This window comes from Diadema antillarum, unplaced genomic scaffold (genome assembly GCF_040938485.1).
Source record: "Diadema antillarum isolate AM-2024a unplaced genomic scaffold, OU_Dant_1.0 scf00000024, whole genome shotgun sequence".
Lineage (NCBI taxonomy): Eukaryota > Metazoa > Echinodermata > Echinoidea > Diadematoida > Diadematidae > Diadema > Diadema antillarum.
Window position 1 is genome coordinate 175,431 of NW_027270913.1, and position 22,180 is coordinate 197,610.

Sequence of the window (22,180 nt, forward strand, 5' to 3'; positions counted from 1 at the left end):
GTCCCCTGTAGAACATATTTTTTAGGTCATTGTAGAAGAACATACAGTCGACTCTCGTTATAAAGAATATCCATATGGCAGAACCCTGACGTGATGGGGTAGTTTTTTGGGAGTCCCAGGGTTTTAAAATTTTCCTATTCAGAGGTATTTGCACCCTGGATATGGCAAGGTTTCAAAAGTGACAAGATCACGGTGGTTTCGCTGGGCCCAAGGAGTTTATTGTAACGAGAGCTGACTGTATCTTTAGGATATTGTTCAATTGTTGAAGAGTTTGATACCCATCTTTTATTGTTGTTGTTGTTGTTGTTAATTTGTTAAACAAAACGTGATTTGTAATATGATTTTGTATGTTACGTTGTATAATGAAGAGGAAATCAATAAATTTGTAAAAGAAAAAAAAATTAAGTCCATCCATCTAATTCATTTAATTATCTATTTAAGTTATGTCACTAGGAATTTACCAATGTTACAGATTGCCAAACTCAGGTATAATATATGACTCCATTGTCTTCATGAATTATCTGTACTTATGAGCGTTTTTAGTGTGTGCTATAGCCACAGCCTCTTGATAATTCCGTCAGATGAAATTTTTGACACGCTCCAAAAGCAACGCTGCCAATCCGAGTTGTCCATGGAAGGATTCGATTCATATTAGATTGACTTATGCAGAGGCCGAATTATTCTGTTTCCCGACCAGCTCCCTTGCATGCTGCCCCTGTGGCGAACAACCAGTCATTGAATAGCTGATAAGCTTGGCTCTCTCAGGTGTAGTGGTGTAGATTACTGTGGAGGTCATTTTCGTTTGTATCGCCGATGTTGTCTTCCTGGTCTAGGCCCTTCGTACTTTCATAAGACCGTTCGTATTCGTTAATACTCTCTCCTTCTACTACTTTACCACAAAGAAAAGTTCTTCTTGTAGCTTGAAAATGGCAAGGTTTGGGGTACCGGAGGACTGCGATGGGACATTTTTAGAAGGCGAGCTGCCATCGTCTGCAGACGAAACTGATTACGCTCGAGCTGTTATCGATTTAGTTAAGACTGCCGATATCCCACCTCGATTTTACCAGAACAGGATATTTTCTCCTCACTCCCAAGATATGAGTAGCTTCCAGAAGGTGACAAATCCTGCAACACGATACCGACTGGTAAGAACGCAAGCGATTCATTTTCCATCCAAGTGTTTGTTTCGGAGATAATTACCGGTATACCATTGCCGATCAATCACACATGACATGTTATGATTTGTGTTGAACTTGAAGTCCATTCAAACTATTAGTAATGATAAGATCAAAATAGTCAGCAGATATAAATTGTGAAGGCGATTATTTTGATTTTTGTTAATGTTATGTTTTGAAATGCAAATGAATGAATTATGAATGAGTGAATGAATGAAGGAAGTTGATAATCTTTCACATTCTTAATGCATGTCAGTTTGCACTTTGAACGGTTGAATTGTGTTTGGGTCTTCCGTAAATCATATTGACAGTTATTGAATATTTAATGAGTCGGTCTTAAATTCAGAAGTGCAAAAAGTAACACTTTTCCTTTGGCACTTGAACTTATAGTGGTTCTACCTTCGAGTTTGGCATCTATATACTGCACAAATAGATCACAGAAATTGCCATGCCTACAGCCAACCTTTCTTTATACAAGTGTATGTAAATTTTACTCAAGAAACAGGTCAAGCTCACCAATTTTATGATTCTTTACACAAGCATTACAATTGTATGCATGCTTTATCGGGAAAAATGGGCTTCTATCTCCACTGTTAGGTCTACAATTGAGTACAAGATATGCTCGCAAAGCATTCATGTTCAAACTGCTGAACTTGCGTACGTGTCGCCGAGATAGATCACACAGTCCGCACAGCTAAGTGAATGGAAGAAATCTGTCTGTTGTTAGAGGGGCTGAGGAGGCCACAGTTCAGGTGCAGTGCAGTGGAAGCCACCAAACCCTGACAATTCAGTGCAGTAAATTTACTACTGTAGTAGAGCTCGTGTACGTCCAGCAGAATGAACCCATGCACTTACACGTTGTACAGGCAGTATTGGTAATGAGCGAATATAAAAATCTCATACTGTATATGCCATTTATTTCGTGAGTCTAAATTTGTGCAAATCGGGAATTCCCGACGATTTCGTGAGTGGTTAAATTTGCAATCGTGGAGTCCTGTACTGAATTGAGAAATGTACATGATGCGTACGTCACATCCACATCGAGATAAAAGTCAATGTTTTCGCGTGTCTCTAATTTCGCGAATAGCACCTGACTCGCGCAATTCGTAAAAATAAAAACTTCACAAAATTTTAGGCTTTTGCAGTATCTTATAAATGTATTACATATACAATGTACATGTAATACAGTATGTATCCTGCAAGTGTAAGCGTCTGTCAACATTCATGACAATGTTTTCAGTATTTATAAATAATTGCCACAGCTCCACAGTTAAATTGGCATTCAGCTGCAGATGTAAGCGTTTGGTGTCTTACAAGTACAAATGTGGTGGTATTGGACATGAAATGTACATTTTGTAACTGTCAAATTTGAATCATTTTCAATTTGAATATGTACAGATGTAGTTTAGTTGTTAGCCACTCATATCATGAAAAATTTGGTTCCTCCACTAGTCTCTTACTGTCCAAATTCATGATTTTTCTTGATTCGGTCAAGTGAAATCTGTAGTATGATAACTGTCCACTTGAAAGATTTGGAACCTGTGCACATGCGCTAGCCATCCATTGCTTTCATATACAGTATCTGTGTATTATTAGCCCAAACCCAGGGCAGTACAGCCTTTTGACAAGGCACTCTCCAGGGTGGTCCACAACTTGAAATTTTAGCATGTTGGAAGCTCAGAATCTGAGAATATTGCAGAAATTGAATATGCGCGGAGCGCACACGATGAGTACATAGTACGCAATATTTTGCTGACTTATCTCTCTTTGTGCTGCTTACATTCAATGTTCTCTCTCATGTTTTGCACACAAATATCTAAAGTACCTGGTAGTTTGATGTTTCTTATGTTATGCACATGTTTTGCACATTTTTGAATACTTTTACTTTGAGCTTGTTGCAAATTCTTGAGGATGTTGCATAGCATGTTGCTGGCTTTTTAGGATGTTGCACAAGAATTTTAGCATGTTGCAGCGACATGGTAAAACCCCTCGTGGACCACCCTGACTCTCACTGTGTACGGTATTGCTTTTTGGGTGAACGAAGAGGCAAGCCCAGCTGAGTGCAATAGCACAAGGAGCCCCATCACTCTTGGCTGGGCTCGATTCACTCGACCCCAATCGCTCACCACCATACAGCGAGAAGGCCTTTATGTAGTCAAAAGGCTACATGAAGTGCATTGAAACTCTTTTTCTACCGTACCAGTCATGAACAAATTATGAATATTCATGAAGTACATTGTATGGCACATGCACAGTACCTCAAAGACTTGTTTTGAAAACAAACCATGGAAAGGAGATAAACACAAAGAAAAAAGAAATCTTTCCAAGACCATGGAAACAGTCTAGAAATGAGCAAGTTCTATGGCAGGTATAAATTAGATTTAAAAAAAAAAGAAATGTTTAGTCTATTAGTACACTAAAGCACCAGCGTATTTTGCTTGTGAAATGGGCACTTTTAGAGGTGCCTGAATTTGTTTTGTTTTTTTGTGGGTTTTTTTTTTTAATCATACAAAGACAGTATGCTGTGCACTTGGGGTGCTCATGGTACAACTGTACAATGGAGCACCTCGGGTTGAATTGTGGAGAATTATGGAGAAGCTGAAACAGGAGAGAACAATCTAAAATGTATCAGTAAGAATCAATTTGATGTCGAAACTTGGTCATTAAATCTCTGGAACTGTTGAGGAATACTTACACCTTATTCTATTCATCTCTAAGGAGCCTTGAGCTGAGCTCAAGAGTGAAATGACAGAACCCAAATATGCATACAATATACATTGTACATAAGGTGTACATGTACAGTATCTGCATTGAGCAAATGAAGCAATAACAGATAGTGAAAGTTTGATGAATATTTGACAATCCATTCGAAAGTTACACAATTTGAAAGTTGGGATGTGGCCATCGCTACAATCGATGCAGATTAAAAGACAGTTTGTGACATCATGCATACTTGTAGAAAACGATGATAAAGAAAATATGAAGAGAATTCCACAAAATTCCATAAAAATATGATGAAAGTACACACTCGTTTGACTTGTTACTGACATATGTGTTAAGGGTAATATTCCTCTGCTTTCTGAAAGAAATACATTGTAAGTCAAGTGGCCAGAGCCTGTTGCTTAGTGAGTACCAGGTTGTTGGGATTGCCCTAAGATGGACAGTTTTCTTAAAAGGAAACTGAAGCCCAAATATAAATGTGGATTGAGTAAAGGCAGCAATATTACACATCAGTGAAAGTTTGAGGAAAATTGGACTTCAATTCAAAAGTTATGAATTTTCAAAGTTTTTGTGCTGTCATCACTAGATGTGTATACATTCTAAGATCACTTTACCACAATTTAGATGATTCCTTTTTTGTTCATGTTTTGTTGTTGAGGACATTGGTACATTGATTTGAATGACCAGACAGTCAGCGCATCAAGATAACATTGAGGACGAGTCCCGAGTATACTCAGACAAGTATATTCAGACAAGTGCCTTTGGGAATTGCCTATTGTAGCAAAATTGGCCTGTCCTGTCCTTGCAGCACAGTAGAATAGACATGTTTTCTGTGCTCAACAAATCATTTTATTGTTATATATTATTTCTATTATTATTATTATTATTATCGTTATTATTCTAATTATTGTTATTATTGTTATGATGGTAATTATCATCATTATTATCATCATCATCATCATCATCATCATCACATTGCAATTGCATTCCAACTTGTAATTCTTAGTGTAGCCTTTTGTGTTTAAAGCAGTTTATATGATACGACTCTAAACAATGACAAAGTGCCTTGATAGCCCTGAAAATGGAGGCACAGAATTGTATTTTAAACTGTGAGTAGCTAATTGTAGATGTAAAATTACTAAACAAACGGGATGCAAGTGATAGTTGTTTTTCGACGTAATTACATGTACTTTTTCCTGTTCATGTATGTATAAACAGCTAATGCATCCCCCCCCCCCCAAAAAAAAAAAAAAAAATTAACACAGCTACAAATTGTATTATACATATGTGTATAACCCCTCTATTTTGAGTCCATAGACTACTTAATGCACTAGCTGAGGAAAGTACAAATTGTAGGTATGGCAGCAAGGGCTTTAGTAAAAGTAGGCCTAATATTGTACTACATTGTTGTAGCAGTGTAAAGGGGAAAGTTGTGAGTTGCACTATGCGCTCTTGCCATAATCAGGCCAGGGAAGAATTCAAAACCATTTGCAATTGTGGCATACAAAACAATGCATGTAGCTCTACAAGTGGGGAAGTACAGTACATACATGTACATGTAGCTTTCATGATTATCATGCCTGGTGGTATTTTGTGGATTTGTAGTTGTCACATGGCAGTGTACTGTACATGCAGTGTAGGCCTACAGTTGTATGTATCCAGCAGACAAACATCATCTCTCTATCTGTCTGTCTCTTCATCTAAGATGTGATAAGAGCAATTTGGACTGTGTCATCGGAACATCACTTTGTCATGGAGTGCTTTATTACTCTCATGCACTGTCTAAATAATGATGTGACTCATGTGTTGACCTTCCCCCCAATTTATCACAAGACAAACACAATAGATTGATGGAGCGAGTTGAGTGTGTGAATTTGTGAGTGTATTAAGTGAGAGTATGTGTGCGTGTGCTAGTGTAGTAGAACCTGTGCACTTCATCTGCTAATATTGCTATGTTAATTGCCACACTAGTGTCATATTAGATTTAGTTGTTAATAACTAAGGGGTATATACATCTGAGATGGTAATTGAGGTAAAAAAAAAAAGGTTTCCATGCCAACAATGGAAAATAAAAGCTGGCTTGATGGGGATGGGAGAGAAAGGCATATATTTGTACATATAACACAAGGTAAAGTAATAGTGGGTCCAATGTGTAAGTTTTACACAGAGCTGCTATAGTGAAGGCTACAATGAGATTTTGTGGTGACTATGCTTGGCAGAATAATTAGTGAACAGTGACTCTAAAGTGAAAATCCATACCTTGTTCAGGTTTGCTTCATTTTGAATGAAGTATGATCAGAGTGAGTGAAGCTAAAGCTTACATGTAGCAGTTCACAGTCTGATGAAACAAAATTTGTAGTTCAATTTAAGGGGTAAAATTCTTGTTTATTTCACAAAATAGAGACTTGATTCTCCCTGAAACTTATCTGATATTTTACTCGGCAAATTCCAACTCATCTGAAGTTGTTCATTGTCTGAATGCATGGAGAAAAATCTGAACTTTTTTTTTTTTAATGGGGGGGGGGGGGGGGCTGCAGATACATTGTAGAACAATTTTAGGTTCATGTGTCTTTGACTCATACATGTACATAGTGGTGTACATGTACATGTGAATGGAGCTTACTAACTGTTCGAACTGTACTGGAGACTTTAGCTAGGCCTTGGAGCAGGTCCCCATATGACACAGTATCACAATTATTAAGTAAGTTCCCAAATTCTTTGCATTATCAAGGTCTCATGTATCAAGGCTCATACACACCTACTGAAATAATCAAGAATACACATAGATCTCTATACAATGGCAGTTGGTGTCACAGGATGGTCTCATTTCATGTAGACTTCAATGGGGCAAAGGAATTTAATCACTGATACCAATGCAAAAAAGCACTTTCGTCATGATGACAATATATATTCATTATATACAACTATAGGCGTACCAGTGGTTGAGTCTGTTACCGACAGTTCGTGCTGGGGCTATCATGCTCAGCTTTACAGCATTGAGCGCTTTTTAAGTCAATCCTCTACAATCTGTACCTAACGGATACATGTGTTTGTGTATGATGTGTATTAGAAAATAGTAGGCATCATCTGTAAGGTGAAAACATAGGATCTCAAGTTGTTCAAATCTGCACTTATCTAACAAGTGGCCCATGGGTAAGGACCATGAAGAAACATTGCTAAATATTATCTTTTCTTCATCTCTAGGCACAAGTAGTTAAGCCCATGAAAGGTACTTGATCAAGAAGAAAATGTTCAAGGGTACTTTGAGTTTCTTTCTTTCTTTTTTATTTGGGGTAGAGATGGGGGAGAATACCCTATGAATAAAATGTATAGTTTTTTTAATTTCTCTTTTTATTTTTATTTTTTTTTGGGGGGGGGGGATGGGGAGGCAGTATCTACTTTCAGTTTTGAACCCTAACATGCCCAGTGCCTAACTTTTCAAGCTTTGTCATCAGCATTCAGTAATTGCTTTAAGGACAAGTTCACCCTCATAAACATAAGGATTGAGAGAATGTAGCAATATTAGTAGAACATGTCATTGAAAGTTTGAGGAAAATCGGACAATCCGTTCAAAAGTTATGAATTTTTGAAGTTTTTGTGCAGTAACCGCTGGATGAGAAGACTACTGCAGTGTATGAATAACTTAGATGTCACATGCGTACAACAATATAAGGAAAATATAAAGAGAATTTCACAAAATTCCATGTTTTGAAAAAAGTACATATTCCCTTGACTCGTTTCCGACATATGTTAGGGGTAATATTATTCCCCCTGCCTTTAGAAAGAGGCAAGTCAAGTGCTCTTTTATTATGCGAAAAAAGTGAAAACATGTTGAATTTTCTTTACATTTTCTTTATACTGTTGTACGCATATGACTCACAAGCTGTAGTAGTCTCCTTATCCAGCGGTTCCAACACAAAAATTTTTAAAATTCATAACTTTTGCATCGATTGTCCAATTTTCCTCAAACTTTCACTGATGTGTTCTACTAATATTGCTGCATTCTCTCAATCCTTATGTTTATGAAGGTGAACTTGTCCTTTAATCGATCTAAAATTGACCTTTTTGCAGTGATAGAGAGTAGCAAGCCCACTCATGTGTAGCAAAGTGCATCAGTCCAGAGAGGACCTCCCTGATTAGTCCAACAGAAGGCCATGGTGACACAAAAGGGATAGGGGGATTAGGTAATCTCTATTCTTTGACAATTTAGTTTCCACTCATCTTTGCCAGTCAGAGAACAAAACACAGGAAGGGTTAACAGAATCAATGTTTTTGTTGTTGTTGTTGTTGTTGATTGGAAAACATTCCAAAGGTGGCCCTTCATATATTCTGCATCTCTAGATAAATCAGAAGGGAAAGGCTAATTAGAAGAAATCCTGTCGAAAATATGAATGTTACATCTTCAGCATGTTACAGAAAGGAAAAGAAAAAAATGCATTTATACATGTATGTATATATATATATATATATACATTCAGTATATGCACACAAAAATTGATACACTAGAATTAAACTTGACAAGACTCATGCAGCTGTAAATATGCTTCTGCAAAATATATGAAATAGAAATCTGGTTGCCATATATATACAAGGCATTGTCCTTAGCATGGTAGAAGTGTTTTTTTTTTTTACAGATAAAGCTAATCTCATCGGGTCTCTGTGTTACTAATTTCTCTCTGTTCTCTCTTTCAGCTTGCTTAAAATGACCATACAGTACATCTTCAATATTGCTTGCATTTTGTGTGTGTCTGTGTTTTTATACAATCTTTTTCATGTTCTGTTTTCCGATATGTCCAGCTCCACAGGGAATGGGGAAAGAGGGTATCGAGCAAAGTTGAGGGTTCAGGCGTGATGGCGCTGTTGACCACTGATGACCAGTCGCTGGACGAGACAGCAGCACAACGTATAGCTAGAGACATTCAAGCTCTTCTGAAGGGAATAGAGTGTGACTTTTTGAGGTAGGTGTGAGGTAGCAAGCAATGTAGAGATGGTATGGAGATGATTTTAACCGATCCAAATGAGTAAATTCTCTATATATTCACTGCACTGTAAGTAAGAGAAATCAAAACTGTCACACTCGTCCTGTCTGTAAGACAGGATTGTAATAACTCATGCAAGATTGAATGTCCAGATTGACATTCATCGTGACTTTTTTTTATTGTCAAACAGTGTTGTAAGTTTAATCAATACCTAGTGTACCAAGCAATTTGTGTACTGGTTGCATTGATATGCATATACAATTGTATGGTATTATTTTATTAGTGGAGCTTTCTGATAAAATTTTTCCAGCCATCTCTTGCTTTAACAGGGATGAATGATTTTTTTTACTTTAGTTCTGTATGTTTTACTTTCTGTGATATGACAGCATTTAAGATTTATATGGGGGAAATAGGAAGTGTTTGTTTTGCATTTAAATTGATGTCACTAAGCTGATCCATTGAAATGACTGATAACCGTTTTGCTGGAGCCAGTTAAATCGCAATTCTGCTTCAACTGCTACTGACATGTTGTCATGAAAAGAAAAATGAGGCCCTTCTTGAAATGATTTGCCCCATCCACTTTCAGTACTGATATCAAATCAAAGATTATTATCAATAAATCAAACAATATTGTTTTTCAAACCAAGAATAGCTTGTAAAAATAATTGTCTTCATAGTGGAAGCTCATAAAAAAAGTCACCACATGAGAGCTCATGAAAAAACCCACATCTTCACATCAGATTTTATGAAACAAATAACATTATGAAATAATATAAACATGAGAGATTAAAAAATGATAAATGATTAGCATGTCTCATGCTAGAATTGATCCATCCACTGTAAATTCAGTGCTTTGAGTGAGAGTGACCTTGGCTTATTTATCCTTTGCAATCACTGTATTTCAAGATGGGACCAGCAGTGCCTGCTTCTTGGATTCCAGTCTGCAGCTGAATACAAGCAGCTTGGGGAGCACTTTATGGATGGACATCTGGATACATGTGGAGGGTCAAAGGTCATGCAACTAGAAGGTTTGTGTTTGTTGTAGTACATTACCCCTTCTAACGTGGTATGGGAGGTGCCTATGAAATATACCATAGATTACTAACCATTTAGAAAATATTTGAAACTCAGTTGAGTATTATTACTCACTTTCCAATAGATTCAGCAGGGGCTTTTTAGGCTGATTATGTACGTACATCATATATCAGGAGTTTGCCAATGTCTTCTACTCAGCAAGTAATGCTTTTCCACCTGTCAAGAGAATAGATTTTGGTGATGATTTGGCTACAGATAACAATAACCACTGGTATTACTCATATATTAAAGTACAAGCATTTGTGGGCTGTAAAGTGTAGAGACATAGTTTCTTAATAAAATGGAAGATATTGTGACACTCTTATTCATGATAATAAAACATCTGCTGTTACTAATAGATATATGCCATTTTCCATGCATAATATATCATGACAGATACTACAGAAATGACCTAGCAGTATGATAGTACTGCACAAGGATGTGAGATACATTTTGTCAGTACAACATTTCACTAATTGGGACAATTTCACAGATGGTTGAATTCAAAATCAAATTCACAATGGAATGCTAAGCAAAGTGATGGTATGAGAAGTATTATCCTTCTTCTAGAGAAAAGTGTGTCATTTCCAGTCATGGAGACCATACATGAAGAATGTGTGTTCCAAGAGGCAGGATTTTTGTGAGTTGTTCATTTTGTGAATACTGGTCCAGTTGTGGAATTCACATAATAAGTTAAGTAAAAATACTGTGTATACTGTGTTTGGCGTGTGTTCAGACTGATAGAAATATGACTGAGTATCTGTGTAGGCCTCACCCTTAAAATGCAGAAACTATCCGTATGCTTGATCGTAACATAATCTACAGAGCCAGGCGGTTGAGTGATGATTACTAGCGTTGAAGCAGACCGAGTGGGCTTCATAGCTGTTTGACAGAAATGTTTTGATTTTCACTTCTTTTTCTCAAAAACTTCAGCTGCCAAGTTAACCAACCCTCCTCGCAGTCTCCTGGAGATCAGTGTACCAAAGCAGCAAGGAGATCCCACCAGGGCTGGCATTTCATCCTTTCTGGAGGTCTTCTCTGCATCTTTCACTCATGCCACCATCTTAGAAGAAGAGGGAGCACCTGCTGATACTGTGCCCTCCGACAGCGTCCCTTCCATGGGTGTGGTCCTCTTCTTTACCCCCCAAACCCAGTCGCGAGCAGCCAAGATCCAGCAGATCTTGTCCAGCCCACCCTGGCAGACAAGGTCTTTCTCTGAGGAGGTGTCCAAGATGGAAAATGAAACTTCCTTCTACATCCATTCAGAGAGGGCGCTGCCCATGTGGGGTGTGCGTACCGGAGCTGCAGCAACTGGCGTGCGCCTCCTGCTCCTTGTGCGTGATCCAAGTAAATTTGATGCCATGGACGAGTTCTATCGTCAGTTTACTGGTGTCACCGCACTGGAGCACAAGACAGACACCAGTGCGCTGCGTTACAGTACTTATAGTCTATCGGACAAGTGTGAGTTCACACTGGCACACTATCCTGGCTGCAAGCCCTGTACCCTTGACTCTCTTGCAGTAGGATTCCATATCAGGAATTTGAATAAAGCAACGGGAGCTGAACGGCTGAATGATGACCACTGGCTGACCAGGGACCCAGAAGGCAATAAGGTTGCTCTTTTCTCTGTAAGAAGATAGAATGAAGCATCTTGGGCTGCCATGTGTTTCTTAAAACATCAAACCAATTCTTTCATCACAGATTCTCTAGTGTTGAAAAAAGTTTCTCTGATGTTTGTAGCCTTTTGCAAGTGATACTTCAACCTCCTGTGTTACCCCAATATGTGTTTTAATAATGTAAAGATACAATGTCACACATAGAGGCACCTTTCTAAGATGGCAATCAATCTAGTTTACCTATCACTTTATCTCATCAGCTGCTATATGTCACCACCTGCCTCGTGAAGCTTGATATTGTGCCTTACATTGCATGAACACAATTTTTTCATCATGCTCAGGATGGTTTCGTAATTTGTTTTTAAAGATATGAAGGTTAATCATTCGCCGTCACTCATGAAGAAACATATCATTTACAATACAGTCATTTTTTTTTATGTGGAATGGTTCATTATCATTCACTCTTCATGGTACAGCTAAATGTGTACGCTCATATTCTAGCAACCAAATTTAAATGCCATCATCTAAAAAAAAAGAAAAAAAACCCAAAAAACACATTCAATCTGGAAGATAATAATGTGCAACTGAAATTGTGTTATGATTGCTGGAAATGACAAAAATCATATTTGTAGTGATTGATATTTAAACCTTTTGATACTTTCTTCTTTCTATACTGACGGGTGCATGTTTAGTGGGTCTGTAGCCAACAGGATCTTGTGTCATGAAGAATGCAGAATACGAAGTGTTTTGTATTTGTACGTAGTGTTTTGTGTTCTGCAAGTGTGTATCGCTTACGTTGAGTCAAGTCTTTCTTGAGTATATTCGTATCTGTTCTTCAACTAATGCCCATGTGCAAGAGTTCAGAGGGAAAAGATGCACGCATGTCTAGAACATGTTATACTTAATATACAGCTGTGTGAAAATACATATCACTTTGCGAAAGGAATAGCAGTGTTATACGCTGTCACAGTCTGTAAATGCTGAGATTATTTTGTACAGGGAAATTGCTGTAAAAGTAGTTTTCAAGTGTGAAAATAATCTATTAGTAAGCATTTACAATGTATGATTGGGCAATGCTTGACTGGAGAAATGTCTCAATATTTTTAGGTATGTTTTACCGTTATTTCTTTCTTGCCCAGACTGTGTGTGAGTTTTTATCAGTCCAGAAATTACCAGAATGTTTCAGTAAATAGACAGCTCTTCATCAGTCATAGTTTATGGTTCCAATTTATTACAATGTCTTCTCCATTCACAAAATTTTCAGAATTGCCATATTTTTTTTCATACTGAGAAAAATATTGCATCATAGGTAATGTTTCCATTCATTCCGGAATCCACTGTGTGATTAGAAACTTTTTGTTTTTTGTTTGTTTGTTTGTTTGTTTGTTTGTTTGTTTGTTTGTTTTTTTGGGGGGTGTTGTTTTGTTTTTCTTTCATAAGACTAGGTCTATAAGAGCTTTTAAACACAATTGTTTTTTCTTCTCTTCATGAAGTATTCCACTAATTACAGCTTCAGATAATGCTATTGTGACTGTGTGGCATTAGGCCTATGTCGTAATTTTTTGTCAAATTATGTTCGGTAAATATTAATAAAAAATCCTTTGAAACTGCTATCAGTTGTCAGAAAGTACAAAATACTTCCTATCTTTTGTCTCTAAACATGGAGGCATTGTGCACAAAATTGTGTACAAACCATATTCTGGTGATGCTTGTCCTCTAGATGAAATGTGATGAAAATAACATTCGGTTGGATTTGATATGACTTAGGATAAATCTACACCAAGAAAGTTGGTGGTTAATTCCTTGAGGTAATTTACAAACTCAAATTTGTACACAAATAAAAGGTTAAAGAAATAATATGCATGTCTTTCCCTTCATTTCAAATTACTAAATATACACAGAACTTATTGAAAAGCAGTCATTTGTGCATACAGTTGGTATTTATTTTTTAAGTTGAAATGAACTAAAATACATCTTTGGTTTACACCATTTCTTTTTATGCCTCCGCCACGAAGTGGTGCCGGAGGCATTATGTTTTCGGGTTGTCCGTACGTCCGTCCGCTTTCGTTTACGCGATAACTTTAGTAATATTGACTTGAATTCTACCAAACTTGGTCCAAGTATAAAGTATGATGGGGCAATTAGTTGATTAGATTTTGGGTGAAATCGGCCAAAGGTCAAAGGTCAAGGTCAAATGATGAAATTGTATCCGTTTACATGATAACTCAAGACTGGATCGAGCAAATTTCACCAAACTTTGTAGGAGGATGATGTATGATGGGACAATTACTTGATTAGTTTTTTTAGTGAAATCGGATTGAGGTCAAAGGTCAAAGATCAAGGTCAAATCCTGAAATTTATCTGTTTATGTGATAACTCAAAACTGGATGAAGCAGCTTTCACCAAACTTGGTCCAAGGATGATGTATGATGGGACAATTAGTTGAGTAGATTTTAGTGACATTGGCAAGAGGTCAAAGGTCAAAAGGTCAAGGTCAAATGCTAAAAATGTTGCTATTTCCCCAATATCTATGCAACGCCCTATGGTATTTTCTTGAAACTTGGTGTAGACATGTACTACTGCGTGAAGATTCTCCAGAGAGAGTTTCATGTCATAAGGTCAAAGGTCAAAAGGTCAAAGGTTAGGTGAAAATGTTGTAATATCACTTTTCTCACAAATGATTCAATGTATCTTCATGGAACTTGGTACATACACATGTACTGACTGGCAGAGATTATCTAGGGAATTTAGGGGTCATAGGTCAATAGTCATGGGGTCAAAGGTCAAGGTCAACTCCTCAAAATTTTACTATTTCCCTCATACACTAGTATATGAAATGCTTGCATTATTAGTTTTCAAACTTAATATATACATGCATTACCTAATGGAGATTCTCCAGGAAATTTCCAACCAGAATGTCAAAGGTCAAAGGTTAAGGGTCAAAGGCCAGGTTTCAATGCCCCCCCCCCCCAAAAAAAAATAAAAAAAAAAAAATATATATATATATATTGTACTGTAATTGCACTCTTTCTTCATACCTTGGAAATTACTCAATGCATAAACTTATAAAAGGGTTCGTCAGAATTCAAGTAAAAATTCTCAATTCCCCAAATATGTGTACCTGCACTCTTTGACAATTATAGCAAACCCAGTTCAAGGAAAGTGAACATTCAAGTCATTTCTGACAAACCTGTCATATCAATATTTTGCCAGTTATGTGAAACTGTCATGGATCACACATTGTGAAGACATTGTACTATATGCCAATTGGGAGAATCATACATTATGGCGGAGGCATCAGTCGCCGTAGCGACATTTCTAGTTTTATTCGTACTTCAGTCAAATATCTCATCAAGCATTTTCCTGCTTTTGACATATTCGGTGCATGTTATTTTCAGGTGTGCTTCTATTTCTTGTGTGATTCATGGGTAATGACAGTCTTCAATTCTGTGGTGTATTCAAAGGATTTTTCTCTTTTTTAGTAGTTGAAATGAGTCATAAAAAGCAAATTTATACTGAGGTCAGCACTTAAATATGCTATATGTTGAGCTTTTTTAACTTGTTACTTGATTTTAAAGCATTCCAGAAGTATTCCAGTGATGAGTGGAAATTCAGATGTGGAATAGAAAAGGGTATCAGGTGTAGTTCTGAGGGTTTACCTGTTTTGAAGAAAAGAAACAAATTTGTGGAAAGATAACCATGTATAATGCATTGTTGGTTCTGTTTTACTTTACATGATTATTGGAAATGGCAGACACTTTTCTTTCTTTTAAGTTCGCAATATCTTTTATAGCTATATTTTCAGCATTTATTGACGTATACTAAAAAAACCTTTTTATTGAAAGTCGTAAATCTGAAATGAATAGTGGTTTGTTTAATGTAATCTATAGACATGCTGATTTATACTAGAGTAGTAAATTTAGAAGTTAATTAAACAATTAGAAAAGCACTCAGAGAGCACAGACCTCCAGCAAGCAGCTAATTTCCACTCATACACGAATGCTGGAAATCACCCAGTTTCCCAATATAGAAGCCTTTTGTTACATTATCAGCTTCCAGCTGCACGGCGCCTCTCCTGAACAGATCACGTGCTATGCAAACCTCAAATACGTGCAGCTTGAACCTCCAAGTTCATCGACATTGTCTGCAAAAATGATCAAAACTCCTTCAAAAATCCACAAAAATACCTGAATCACTACCAAAAAAGTTAATCATCTGTCCTTGTGTCATTGTCAACTTTTCCTGCAAGTTTCATTCAAATGCATTCACAACATTTTGTAAACAGACAGACAAACCAACACTGATGAAAACATAACCTTCCGCCTTGGCAGAGGTAATTAATGCTCTTTATTCTGTGTATACATTATTCTCTTTGGTACACATCAAAAAGGCAAACTTTATATCTTTAAACGAGTTCTTGAGTAGTTTTCGCTGAACTTTGGTAAACACGATTTGTTTTTGACTCCTTGCAGTGATGTAATGAAATGTTGAGACGAAGCAATTATTTGTTCTCGTGCTGTGTGTAGGTCATCCAGTGTACCTACATAAAAGTAGCATTAACTTTATCTAAAAGTAATATCAGTTGCGCTTCCTATTCAAAAGTGAAGATTGTTCTCCAAGGGCTGTGATATGGTATAGATATGAGTGTTATCACGAAATGATTTGTTCAATTTATGAAGATAAAAATGTGTTGAAGGCATTGCATTATACATGAGGAGAAAGGCATGAATTCCTTTGGAAGAAAGTGTATGGAAACCAACTACAAATGCTAGAATCAATGCTTTGAGCATATTCTCATATTATGTAAACATATGATTACATGCTAGTGACATCTCATGCAGAATATGGAACTTCTTTTTGTACAGCTAAACATTTTCTGTCTTTGAAGTTCTTGCGATTACTTTGTGTGTGTTTTTCTGTTTTAGGTGTAAAAATACCTTTTCAAGATTATTATTTACCTTGAACATTTGCTAAATTATAGCAAATTTTCGTGTTTAATAGATGTGTTAAATTACTATGTCAGCAGGCTTTATGAAATGCATCTCTCAACATCTTTGTGTTACGAATATACAGAGAAACATTCTTTCTCAGTTTCATATGGAGAGAGAGAGCAGTGTTGAGAAATGTGAGATACCGGTACATTTTATAAAAGCTTTGCACACTGAAGTATTTAAACCTCACACAGGCTATGTATCACAGATGGTAAACAGATATTGTAATATTTATCATAGATTAGTGTTATCCATATTGTATTTTGTAGTAATGATGCACATATAAGTCAGATGTAACTGCTTTAAGTTGATGGTATAAGTTGTGTGAGTGAAAAGCCGACATATGATGATTCATATGGCCTCGGCCTCATTTTGGGAAAGTTTGTGTGAAATTGGCTTAAGTCTGAATGTGCAAAGTCACAAACTATGCTGAAAATCCTTGTATTTAGTGAAGTACTGAAATGCATGTAGTCAAACCTTGTTATGACAAGGGGCCGATAAAGTGAGAAACTCAGTGTAAGAAGGTAATTTTGCAGGTCCAATCCTTTTACATTCTTCTGTTGTTTTTTTTAATCCATGGGTTGTAACAAGATACAACTGTACCTGGTATAATGAAGAAACTTCAGTGGTCCTAAGCAGCTTGTTATAACAAGGTTCCCTTGTATATGGATGTTTATTCTTTTGGTTTCATAACACACATTGGCTCAGAATTTTGAGAACCAATATTCAACCCTTAAAGCCATTTTCTTTTAGGAATTAATGGCTTGGGAAGCAAAGAACAAATAATGCCAGACCAGTCAAAACTCAGATAGACTTAGAAACGTTGTAATAAGCGCTTTATAAATGATATTTATTATTATTATTATTATTATCAGAAGTTAGACAATAGGCCTATCTTCATCAGACTAAAGTTTCAAGATAGTGTGCTATTTTGTGGTAAGGAAATAACCCAGTGTCAAATTAACCCACTATTTGTGCAATGATAATGCAAATAACAAGCTATTTGATTGGAAAAATTTCATCAAGCTATTTGATTGGAAAAATAAAAATAAAAAATTGGTCTAGTTTGTGATGTAGTGCGCTAATTTGTGAAGTTTTGAGTTGAGTTGCATCTCGCATCGGCCTAAAATTTTTTTGATCCCATCATACTGGAGAAACTACTTCAAATTGCATGCTGAGCTGAGCCAAGTGGTGATGCAAAGTACGCATGCATCATTGTCGGGTCAATCTCCCAAGCGGGCCGTTTTCGAGCTAGTGAAGATTCAAATTCAAAATTAAGGCTTATTATCCCAAACAGCAAAATACCCCGCTAGTTTTGAACTGTGGTCTGATGAAGATGCGCCTAATGGCAATTTGATTTGCTAGCATTGCTATTGCAACATCTCATTTATCAAGAGTATCAACCAGAATGTACACCAATGTTATGTACGTATGGCATTTTCTATTGAATGTCCTCTGCCTTGTAGATTTCAAATTCAATGTGCTGGCCTGAAGTTGCACAAATGTATTTATTCAGTCTAACTTGTGAACACAGATTAACTTCTCTTTTGTTTACAGGTACTGGTGTTTTGTGTATAAACTAACTTGCTTTCACCTAGATATTTGTGTGACATTATGTCCCTCACCAACGATTTCCATTTCATATTTGTTGTAAGACTTGTCAGGATTTCATTGATGAAGAAAATGCATCAATAAAGTTTTATACAATGAAGTTGATACTCATCAGTTCTTTGTTATTGTTGTTGGTGTTGGTGTTTTGTGGTTTTTTTTGTGTGTGTGTATGTGTGTGTTTAAAGTGCAGAAGTATGCATTCTTTATATAATAAACAGATTTTACAAATATTTTTTAAAAATTTTACTCTCCATGCAGAATAAGATAGAAATACAGAAGGTGTAACTTCATTGGATTTAGGCCTTAGGTTAACTTCACCTAAGTCGCATCCAAAGGAACCTGAGAAAATCTTTTGACTTGTGTGAATTTTGACATTTTGTCATTAGAAAATTATATCAACAAGATATACTACAATGTACAGACGTACATTCAACACACAATACATGTATTGCACATTTTGAACTCAGTTACGAAGGAAAAAGTCACATACATGAGAAATGTCATGGCTGTTTGTACAATGTATTTATTACATGAACAATTCAGCCAAACTACAGACATACATACATGAATTCTGCATAGTTATGTTCTATCATGATAACATACAAATTATTGCATAGATTTAATGTTTCTCTATAATGCAGTTGTGATAGATTTTCTATTTCATGAGTGAAGGCCCTAAAAGTTTTAGTTCAATCATTTCTTCATCACATTGCTTTCAAGGGATGGTATAATATTGGTTGAGGTGAGGATTCAGCTTAAAACTTTTCGCGAGATACTTACAAACAACTTCATAAAATGTTAATGAGCATACAATTCTGAGAGGATCCAACTTTATTTGATGAAAATCAGTTTTGAAATGGCCGAGATATCCAAAAACAAAGTAAAGCAAAGCAATCCTATTAAAAGGTGGGTCACACTTTTCATTGGGATCGCTTTGTTTGGGATATTGGCCATTTCAAAGCCACTTTTCATCAAATAAACTTTGAATTCCTTTTATAATTAAACTCAGCAATGCCCTTCATGGTATCATAGCAATTACATAATCTTTGAGCAATTGTTTCTCTCTCTCTCTTTCTTTTTTTTTTTTTGGGGGGGGGGAGGGGGAGGGGCCATTGTCAATTCATTTATTCAAATTCGTATCATGCCTTCATTCTTTTTGTGGAAAGAGATGATTCTATGGATTTCCCATTCATAATACAACTTTGCAGGTACATGTAATAATATTTGCATTACAGAGAACCTTAAAGGCACACCAACATTCTACTAGGGAAAGCCATTGCTAATTTCAAAATATAAAAGCCTCATTGTCATAAGTAAGCCAGCATACTTATTGTAACATAAACAATAACCCCCCCCCTTCCGAGAAAAAAACATAAAGATAATCACCGTAGACAAGTCAAGGCAGACTTGATGCGATATGAAAGCTAATTCCACATACATGTACTATCATATTCTTGTGATGATAAGGGTGAATCTATTAATGTTAATCAACAAATGTTAAGAGATCACTCAAAATCATCCACACAAAGGAAAGCTTGAATATGATACAATGCACATATACAAATATGTTTACCAAACATATGTAAATTATGACAATGTTGGCAAGATGACAGACCTCTAACATTACTCTATTTTAAGATCTTGAATTAGATTTTAAATCAACTATTCTCAGCATGCAGTTTTTATGAGTTGACATTGAAAAGTAAATCTTCTTTATCCATCTAAAAGCATCACAAAAGTAAATTTCATGAGCCACTACCATGCTGTTGCAAATATATGAACCTTTCTCCATGGAAGGCATTGTCATGTAAATTTGACTGAGTTTACAGTATATCACATCAAATCAAGTGGTGATTACACTGGGTTGCTGAAATCTTGAAATTTGCCATCAATATGCACAGGGAGAAGAAGAAATGAGAGTAAGTTTAGCTTATGAGAGATGACTGTAGTGTTACTACAAATGGCAGCTGTATGTAACAGAGAAACCAGCACTACTAGAGAATGTAGTACTGGGATAAATACTATGATACACTATGCCATATAATGTAAAAGCTGTTATTCATGTAATGATTGAATTTTTGTGAATTTCAGAAATCACTGACAAAAAAATGTTGTCATGCACAGTAGAGTGGCATGCATTTACAATAGCCTCTGTGTTAAATTGCGAAAACTACACCTTGAGAAAATGTTTGTGACTTCCTCATTTGCAAAAATAGCAGCTTTTACAGCAGGATCTAGAAAGAATTTCAATCACACTTGAAAAGAGATACTGTTGTAGTATCAATATCTCGAAGCAAATTGAAAACATTCAAATATTCAGGCCTGTGAATGAATATATAAGCCTTATGCACTGCATTCTCTCCAACCAAAGATTGACATTGACAATGTTATTCCATCCACATGTTAATAGATTGCAATTCAACTTCGACACAGCATAGAAGCATCATGTACACAAAAGGTAAGGCCAAAGTTAAACTAAGACAAACTTATCTGAACTTTTTTAGCTTCATGTAAATTGGTCCATAAGAGTCATCAGAATATTCTCTTCTGTTATTATACAAATAATGCACAGGTGTGAGTGCGTTAGTGGAGATGCAGTGCACTCGAGGGTAATCACAATTGTGCAACATTCACGAGGCGAAGCCGAGTGCATGTTGCACTACATTGTGAATACGCAAGAGTGCGCTGCATCTCCACTAATGTCACAAACTTAAACCTGTGCATTATTTGGTTTATAAAATGGGTTGAAGAACTATTTTTAGTATAATATCAGTCTATCAGATAATAAGACTTCACATTTCAATACAACTGGGCCACTCTTCAATCGGCTTTACAGACGATCACACCGTGTGCAGTGGTGCTGCGCACATGCACGTACAGTAATACGTGCGTATCAAAGAGATTACACCAAATCTCTTTGGTAAGTAGACAATAAATACCCACACCAGCACGTAGCATATTATCATTGGTTCGCGCCGCTCGCACAGAAGTCATCTGCCATAGGATAACACGCTGTGCTGTTATGACTTATCGTTGCACACGTTTTGCACGGCTGTGCATGTTAGTAAGAAAATCAAGAGCCCACATGTGACTCATTTCAGCACTTCTGATTGGCTACATTCTTGAACCCATTCTATAATAACAAGTAACACAGTCTACATCATTTATGTAATACTAAGATGACTATAAAGGCAATAATACAGTTTGCCTGACAGCTGTCAAATATGGTAGAACCTCAATAAAACAAAGTCAGATACAACCAGATACCTGATATAACAATAGGTTGCACGTCCAACTCCTTTCATATTATCATGTTTTTACACTGATATGAGCTACCCAATAAAATGAGGTTCCCCTGTGGAAGTTCCAGTGCACTAAATGATGTCCAGATAACAACATGTCACATAACAACACATAATGGTATCACGTATAGGTATCATAAGACGTTTCAAGGAGTGGTTTTATGATGGTTTGACTAAGGTCAGAATGCAAAATGGTTGACTGCTGCAATGTGTCCGAGTATATACCACACAATACCAGACATTTTTTAAACTTGTGATGTCATTACTACCAGTACAACACAACAAACATTTGACCTTTATGGACCGACTTCACATGAAATATTTCAGAACGATAATCAGCTACAAAAGCTTGAACCATAAATTCTTTTATAATACTGACAATGAATTTACTTGCTAGACACAGACCAAATATGGTTCAAGTATGAATATTTTGATAGCAATTTTTATGTCTCTGCAAAAATTATCTCTAGTTTGCTCTCAGCTGATCTAAGAGTCCATCTAAAATACTGCTCTTGCCATTTCTCAAGTTGTTTATATCAACATTAAAAATAGAATATAGCATAGTAACACAGAAGCATCAACATGCATTATAAATGAACATTCAGAGAGAGCATTCAGTGTAAAGATGAATTCATGTCACAATACTAAGGACTGTATTTACACACAAAAGTCATTGAAATATGCTGTTTGTAATTTGCAATTGCAAGTTAC

At 36.3% G+C, this 22,180-nt stretch overlaps 1 protein-coding gene across 1 annotated transcript; it reads left to right on the forward strand.

Annotated features, from left to right (window-relative positions):
- The first annotated feature begins 806 nt into the window (after positions 1 to 806).
- LOC139732769 (uncharacterized) lies at positions 807 to 14,508 on the forward strand. Its single transcript, XM_071643617.1, has 4 exons — positions 807 to 1,145; positions 8,694 to 8,854; positions 9,782 to 9,903; positions 10,883 to 14,508. Exons 1-4 carry the CDS (start codon positions 927 to 929, stop codon positions 11,587 to 11,589), a joined length of 1,209 nt encoding a protein of 402 aa, XP_071499718.1. The 5' UTR covers positions 807 to 926; the 3' UTR covers positions 11,590 to 14,508.
- The last annotated feature ends 7,672 nt before the right edge of the window (positions 14,509 to 22,180 follow it).